Source organism: Priapulus caudatus, unplaced genomic scaffold (genome assembly GCF_000485595.1).
Source record: "Priapulus caudatus unplaced genomic scaffold, Priapulus_caudatus-5.0.1 Scaffold589, whole genome shotgun sequence".
In the NCBI taxonomy this organism is placed as follows: domain Eukaryota; kingdom Metazoa; phylum Priapulida; class Priapulimorpha; order Priapulimorphida; family Priapulidae; genus Priapulus; species Priapulus caudatus.
This window is the reverse complement of record NW_014577650.1, coordinates 92,692-100,810: the sequence shown is the minus strand read 5'-3', so window position 1 is coordinate 100,810 and position 8,119 is coordinate 92,692. Positions and strand designations below refer to the sequence as shown.

General features: G+C 41.6%; 3 protein-coding genes across 3 annotated transcripts in view; 2 read left to right on the top strand and 1 right to left on the bottom strand.

Moving 5' to 3' along the window:
* The window catches only part of LOC106811902 (protein phosphatase 1 regulatory subunit 11-like), a 3,543-nt gene extending 892 nt beyond the window's left edge, over positions 1 to 2,651 (top strand). Inside the window, exons 2-3 of the mRNA XM_014815635.1 lie at positions 1,222 to 1,333; positions 1,691 to 2,651. Of these exons, the coding sequence (XP_014671121.1) occupies positions 1,222 to 1,333; positions 1,691 to 1,863 (285 nt within the window). The 3' untranslated portion in view covers positions 1,864 to 2,651. The remainder of the gene's footprint in view (positions 1 to 1,221; positions 1,334 to 1,690) is intronic.
* LOC106811901 (cap-specific mRNA (nucleoside-2'-O-)-methyltransferase 2-like) overlaps positions 1 to 8,119 on the top strand; it is a 27,551-nt gene that overhangs the window by 10,424 nt on the left and 9,008 nt on the right. The window lies entirely within an intron of this gene.
* Positions 2,649 to 8,119, bottom strand: part of LOC106811903 (ubiquitin carboxyl-terminal hydrolase isozyme L5-like) — a 16,189-nt gene continuing 10,718 nt past the window's right edge. The window contains 8 exon segments of the mRNA XM_014815636.1: positions 2,649 to 3,691; positions 4,052 to 4,150; positions 4,312 to 4,404; positions 5,373 to 5,384; positions 5,880 to 6,034; positions 6,569 to 6,761; positions 7,358 to 7,483; positions 7,654 to 7,759. Coding sequence (XP_014671122.1) covers positions 3,617 to 3,691; positions 4,052 to 4,150; positions 4,312 to 4,404; positions 5,373 to 5,384; positions 5,880 to 6,034; positions 6,569 to 6,761; positions 7,358 to 7,483; positions 7,654 to 7,759 — 859 coding nt within the window. The 3' untranslated portion in view covers positions 2,649 to 3,616.

Sequence of the window (8,119 nt, the reverse complement as noted above, 5' to 3'; positions counted from 1 at the left end):
AAAAAACATACTGTCTGTGTTCCGTAACCAGCTGTGTCAGCGCGAATCATCAACAAAGGCCGACACGAACTTCTGCGTTCGCTCCAGTTGCGACAGTTTATGTAAATGGCCTGCAAGAAGTACAAAAGCTGTAGGCGGCGCACTTGCGATTGTTTGGAAACTACCTGGCTGCTTTCGGGCAACTCCCGTACGAAGCCCGTCAAAGGCCAGTGGAGCGTTGCAAAAACGTTGCAGCATTGCGGCGCAAAAATGAGGTCACGAAGAGCGCCGGTGGGTGTTTCTTGATTCCGACAGCCATTTACATAAACTGTGCAACGGGAGCGAACGCAAGAATTTCGTTCGGCTTTGTGTGATTTCGCGTGACACAGCTCGGTTACGAACACAGACGGTATGGTTTTATAACAAGTGAACACTGTTCTTCAAATAGAAACAAAGATGGAGTAGAATGGTTGAATATTTGTATGAAATCGTATGAAATCAAGCAAGCGTCGAGCGAATTTTTGGCAGCACGCTTTCCTACCTGCTATATATTTACGCTGTGGCTATATGCCCGGCAGCCGGACACGGTCTTCGATTCCCTAAATGCCCGGCAGTTCCTAACCCTAACCCTAACCCTTGTTTACTTGAGATAACGCTGAAAATTAAAAACTGCTGGGCATTTAGGAAATCGAAGACCGTGCCCGGCAGCCGTCAGATATATGCCGGCTGCCGGGCATATAGCCACTCTGATATATTTATGTGTCAGTGTGCAGCGGAAGTCATGGCGGCAGCCAGCGTTTGTTGCAGATGAGCATTTGGACGGCATTTACAGGAAATTGTCGGCAATAATAGGTGAAAGAGAATATAGAAACATTAAGACTGGTAGTAAATAGATTTCTTATTTATTTAGCATTATATTTTATTGAAACGCTCCAAGTGCCTGTGCTAATGCCCGACGTACACGTGAGTAATTTTACTCAAGTAAAATGATGCATGCGTCAAAATACTCAACGAAAATCCGCCGCATACGTGAGTATTTTGCCGCATGCATCATTTTACTTGAGTAAAATTACTCACGTGTGCACCGGGCTTAACGCATAGCTACTGCTACTAGTACTAGTACTAAGCTAATAATGGGCATCGATTATCTATAGATAGTAGTCGGCACTTTTATTCCCATTGAAATGTTAACAAGTGTTAATACGTAATCTGATAACATAACACATTTATTGTTTGCTACAGAGTAAGAGTCCTGTGCTGAAATTGCGTTTACAAAAGCCAAAGAGTAACAAGAAAGTCGACTGGACCACCGATACCGTCGACAACGAACATATGGGAAAGAAGAGTTCAAAATGTACATATATGTCTTCACGTACCTGGTCACTATTCTATTTTTGCACGCAAAATATTTTGCCGTCTGAAAACCATTTTAGCTCTACCGATGTAGGCCCTTCGCTCCCGCTACATGAGCGAAGGGACTACTTCGGTATAGCTACTATTTAGTTTACCAGCTACCCATTCATACACACAATCGAAAGACGTCTGGGTTAAATTTAAAAATCCAAAATTGTTTATTTCTACTGAACACAATGAATTATCGCGAAGTATAATGTACCAGAAAGGAGGGCGAAGTGACTGTACAGTTACCAAGTTAGGTGCAACCAAAAGAAATCTTGTGAATGTAATGCTTGATGCAATCGTTCTCATTCAGGTTGCTGCATTTATGAGAAGCCGCATGGATTTGGGGAGAGCTCGTCTGAAGACGATGATGATGAGTGCGGACATTGCAGAGGTCACAAGAAGAAGTGTCACAAGAATCCGGTGACAGACGGCGATGCGTCACAGCAGCCCGAGTCCAATCCTGGTATCGTGCAGGAGAGCTAGAATTGGCGTCTGAAAAGTGCGGGACGAATCGAGCAGAGCAGTCATTAGCGCTATCGTATGCTACGCTTGCAGTGATTTTGTGATATCCAATGCCCACTTTTTCCAATGAAGCCAAACAGTAGATAGGGTAGGCATAGACACTAGCTAAAGTGCATTTTCTATATTATAGTTTCACAAAGTCACCATTTGGATAATCACTATCTTAGGGCATCGCAATACGGATGTATGAGGATTTAATTGTGTAAATATGCATCGAGCTATTTTATTTTGCGCGATGTAGGTGTAAATATGTGAAGGACACTGGGTGCTGTAATGCATGTCAATGCAAGGGTGGATTGATCAGGGGGTTTGAGGTCTTGCATCTAAGTACTTGGCAAGCATAGATCTCTGAATGCCCTTGGCCTTATCCACTCAATACATCTTTGCCTTATCATACCAGATTGGTAATACAATAAATTCACCAAAAGGCTTCGCAAAATTGGGAATAATAATACATATATGCAGTGCTTAGTAGTTATCATTCATGATTGCATAGTAGGTTTCCATCAATTACCAGTCAAAAACTGTATGTCACATAAGCCAATGAGTGTCAAATATATCAATTTAATGTTGTCACAGAATTCTTACTGTATTTTGCTGATGTCTTGCAACATACAGGCAAGAGTTATCTTATTTATTAATATCGCGTATAGTATATATGGAATATAAATATTGATTCCTGCCAATCAATCATATGTATGCATATTTATGTATATGTAATGCTAGTAAACTAACAACATCACCAATTAGAAATATTTTACAGTTTTATTTTCCATGTTTGGAACATTCCTTACAACACAGGTGCAGAGCTAAACCCGTTTTAGCAGGTACACCGGTATCAAACCATGCTGATTGTTCAAACAGCTTACCATCCCAGCGCTTACATATCTAGTGTGGTGTTAACAGTACCAGTAACCTTTTATACATCCTTAAAATTGTAAATGCAAAAATAGTGCATTGACTGACAACTTGTTAAATCATCAAGGATACAGGCACTTGGTACAGTATAAAAGATTGTAATGTGGGGTAAAAAAGATTTGTTCTGTCTACCGCTCTGGTTGGCCTAGCAATACGAGACGGGCAATAACCACGTTAATAAATACACACTCCAATAAATCGGACAATACACTCGACAAAATATAATCAACGCATCGAACATACAGAAACCGTGTGGGTGACTTCCAACCGTGTAAGCTTGCTCTGCCAATTTAGAAAATGAACGCTTGCAACAGAGATCCCTATTGTGAAATATATCCGTAGAGTTTACTGGAGTCCACATTGCATTAAATGCACAGACTCACCACAATTCATCACCTACAAACACAACTGCAGGTATTCAACAGATTTTCTGGCAATCAACAGTCTATAAGCTATGATGAGCACAGTTTTACGGTACCAGAATTTAGTATTGCAGGTAACTAGATAGACTGATGGTTCAGAAAACTGACAGTGCCAGAAAATCGGTAGGCAACATGTAGAAGATTTCACCAAGCACGCGTTTCGCAACCATACTTGGGTGTAAGTGCGCTAAGTTCGACAATGTTCGATTCACGGCGGGCGCGTGAAGTTTCCCCTTGGCGATGAACTCCCATTGAGAACTCTCGACTTCGCTCGATGTCGGAAGCGGTGTGTTCCGTGAATCTATTTTAAGATTTTAGATTGTTGGCAGTGCGGTCGTTAAGACAGCGGCGCCGGCCTCCTGTGGTGTGAGTGTTCATTTCGTGGCCTGCTGCGTTGCTCCTTCCTTTGGCTGTTCCTTCTTTGCCTTCCCTTCAGCTTTGAGTTTTGCCTGAGCAATAAAGTAGACAAGCTGGCAAATTATACAGGACACATGATGGTAACATCATGACATTATGAAATCACCTTTTACTATACAGCCACTAGAATTAAAATGTAATTGCCATCTATGAAGTTTTCACAATCATGTCATCAAAGGGGAAACTGCTGATGCCAGCCAATGCTTCCCTCGAAAGCTTCTTTAGTTATGGCGAGCTAGATATTTATGCCCACATTTATTCTTGCATTACATCTATTTGGACACCAGCCAGGCAGGCACGTATCACAACTGCTAAACAAAGGCCATCAATTCATCTCACGAACCCACGCACGAATGCATGCACATGCTACTCCACCATTACGCAAGCCTCACCTTCTCGTATAAATTTACCAGCTGGCCATCTGCAGCCAGCACCTTTAGCAACTCGATTATAAAAGGCAGGTAGTTGTGCTTCCTTCTTATATTCTCTATCTGCATGACGATAATAAAAATATAAACAGTAGGCATTAGAATGCATTTAAAAACAGATTTATCTCTGCACCTAACAAAGACATTACACTCAAAATTTTGAAGAAATTTTCAAAGAGTCGTCAATGAAATATAACCGAGCATTTTTAAATGACAGAAGATACCTTATACTGCTGCATTTTTTCCTCCTCTTGTTTGATTAGCATGGAAAGTTCATTGATTTCTGTTAAAGCTCCACTTGTTTCCATGCCACTCTCCTACAACAAATGGCAACAGTGTCAAGAAGCACCACACTTACACAGTACAAAACAACAACATGGCTAAAGAATTGGTTTAATCTCAGCACCAATAAATTGCAACTCTACACTACACAAAATCATTTTGTGCTCCTCTTACAAAACGAATAATAATACAAAAAACACAGTCTGCCACTAAGGAGATGAGTGACCAATTATTATACACTCGCACAAACAGCTACTCAGTGAAACAAACAAGCTTTATTATAGCTAGTGTTGTCAATCGGTTGTAATTTCGTAATCGATCATCGGTTGGACCCAAGTAACCGATGATCGGTTACAATCGGTTACTCGGGGTGTTGAATGCTTGCGTGTGCGTAACGTGGTGTGCATGTACGTGTGTGCATGTATGTGCTTGTTTAGCCCTGTTTACTGTTTGTTTTGCACTGTTTACTACTGTGTGTATAATACATGTATGTTAAGAAAGGATAACTTGTATAGTATCACTTTTTCAATTTTTTATTTTTTTTGGATGAAATTGATTATGGATTTTGATAACCAAACGCTTGGTTCGAGCCACTGTTCAACCGATGATCGAGTATAATCGATGATCGTGACATCACTAATTATAGCACAACGGGCACAGAAGCCAAACAGCGAACAAAGATGGAGAGAGGAACCCGTGACCCATGAGCGCCATCTACCGGGCTACATCGGTAGCATGCAAACGTAAGCTAACTAGACACTGCCGCAGCGAAAAAAATACACGGGAGCGGCGAGCGATTTCGCTCCCGTCAGCTTTCAAAGCGCTCTAGGTACAACGAGAAAATTCACAGAGAGTGCTGAACAAACTTTTAGATAACGAGGAAAAAGAACTCTAGGGATCGAGCGGCTATTAACAGGCTGCCCGTGCGGCAAGCCGCGAGGTTGTTAAAGACTTAGTATCCGAGTTTTTCCGACCCCTGGTCCGGAAGGCCCCAAAGCCCCACCTAAAGTTTTTGCTCGGCCACCATCTCTACGAAACTCCATCTCAAGAATGCGATTGGTTCTTAGTCGAGAGTGAAATGAGAATTTAAAAAAAAATCTGATCGAATGTATTTGTGACAGATTCTTGAACCCGTAGCTACCTGATACACTAGAGTGCTTGTGTAGTTGTGAATGCTGATGAAGCGTTATTATTAGAGGTCAGTGCATCAAAGCCTTATTATGAAAATTTACACAAAATCATCGCTTAATGCGGAAAGGTAGGCCTGGGCACCTAAAGCCTAAAATAGCTCCCCATGTCAAAAAAAATTACGAAGAGCCTCTTTTTTTCATAGGCAAAATCAAAAAAGAAGGCTCTCCGTAAAAACAAAAGTATTATTAGGCCTGCACTGCAGTGCTGGCAGTCGCACATTGCTCGGAAACGGTTCATGTCTACGCCGTGACAACGTTGCGCGTAACGCGTATGAGGGGGGGGGGGGGCGACCGCTTCTGATCAAGCTTCAGGCGCTAACGTCGCGCTTCGTGTACGTCTGCTTGCGATCAGAGACGATGGCCATCAGGTTGAAGTGTATCTCGTCCGCGCTGTAGCGCTGACTTACGCGTCGTGGCACAATTGTGAACGCGAGACGCGCCACGTCGAGCCAATCCTTGTCCTTAGCAACAGCACCTAAATGCAACATCAGCGTCGCGAGCATACGAAAAACAATGTTTATCAAAAGGCCAAACACCACTAGAAAAGCAGCCCCAATAATTTACACGATCACATTTATGCAAAATGATAGATTTAAGAAAACAATGAACTAAATCTCAGCGTTTTCAATAGAAATGGATAAAGAGGAGAAGCAGAAAATAGAGGAAAAATAGAGAACACTGCAAGTCAACATAGTCCTGGTATTGATATTTAGAGCGAGTGTTATTGTGGGTTTTCTCTTACACTAAACTCTGGAGCAGTGAGCCCTCCACTTGTTAGTTTTGATATCATAGCCAATATAGTTTTGACGATATCATAATATGTTCTAACTGTCTTCTCCTTGTTGCACCAAATTTCACAACAAAGGTTTTCATACAATACAGTTCTGCGATGTCATACTGACTTATGATCTTTCTGACAATGAGCCCAGGGCTGGTTTCCTACGCGAATACAAGTGTGACACTACTACATGTACTATATCTTGGTCAGGTGGCGGTTACCACGCGATACCTAGATCGACTGGTCCTTCCTTGAGGCCATCTAACTCATATAGCCTTCCATCGATCGGCAAGTAGGCGACAAAGTGGAAGACGTCATCGTCCTTCTGCGGCTGACTACTGTCAAACTCAAACATGTTCTGCCTGGAGAAGCTGTTGTGCACTTTTCGAATCTCGTGCATGTTACTCAGACTGAGACCGCGCATCTAGAACAAAAACAGACGACATGTCCTGTTACGTGTATGCAGGGTTTCTTCTGAGGAAAAACTAGGCAAATGAGGTAATGGCCAGTTTGGGAAAAAACGAGCATGATGGATTTAAAGACGTGCCGTAAGCACGCATGCGGACGCTGCAGGTGGACTCGGGGGGAGAGAAGGAGAGGGGAAGCCCCCCTCTCACTGGGGGGAGGGGTTCTGGGGGTCTCTCCCATCAAAATCTTAAAAATGTGAATGTTAAAAATTGTTACCGGAGCATTTTCACAATGGCGATGTTAAATTTGACAACGGCGGTGCGCCACTGTACCTCTTATGTAGAAGAAACGCTGGTCCTGTAACGTGTATGTTTTAAATCATACGGAGACGAGCCTGATTGTCATTCCGCAGAAGTGCATAGCTTTCCCTCCTCACATTCAAAAATGTTACCATATATATTGTACGACCGAGAGAACTGATTTCGACAAGTTCAAAATACGATTAGCATTAAGATTAAGATTAATAACGATTAGATTAATAAAGATAATAAATTATGATTAATAGACGAATAAGATTAGTTGTTAGAACAGACAGGAGATTGTGATACTTACAGATGCGTCCAGACCATGTGTAAATTCCTTGAACTGTGTCAGTGATTCACCCAGCTCCAAATCGCCATGACAACAATTTAACAATATGCTGAGAATGGCTTGTGTTGCGCAGGCATTCTGGATTACCTAAATGAATAAAAATAAACAACGCCCATTGAAATTATCTACCAGTCACAGATCGAATGAATAATTAGTAATTACATTCACAGCCTCTTTGCAAGAAGATGTTGTGGGCCAAAGAAAAACCTGTGCTCGCTATGCAGTCAATTGCTAGCAGCAAGTTCTAGCTTACACACCTGTTTTGCAAAGAAAATCTTCTCCAGCCTACTGTCCTGCACAATGGATCCCGACGGTTCGTCATCGGATTTCCATTTGAATAAGAATATCAAACCGTGGACGGGTCTAGAATTAAAGAATAGGAATAAGTCAGATAAGGGTATAATGTAAGAATAAGTCAGATAAGGGAGATTAATGCAATAGAAATCGTCTCTCACGGCCAGAGACAGACCACATAATCACATACCTACTATACGTTTGCAGCAAGGAATGACAAGTATTTAAATGGCAGTGGATATTTAAAGTGATTACGTCTCCATAAATAGTAAAAAATAGAAAAAATATTTCCACTTTTTCACAAAATATAAGTAATTCTGTTCACTTTTTATGGTTAAATTGCTGCGTTATACTTCTCATTTTACTATATTGTTCGATGTGAACATACACTCGTGTCGCATACATAGCCCATAGCAAGCAATTAATGTC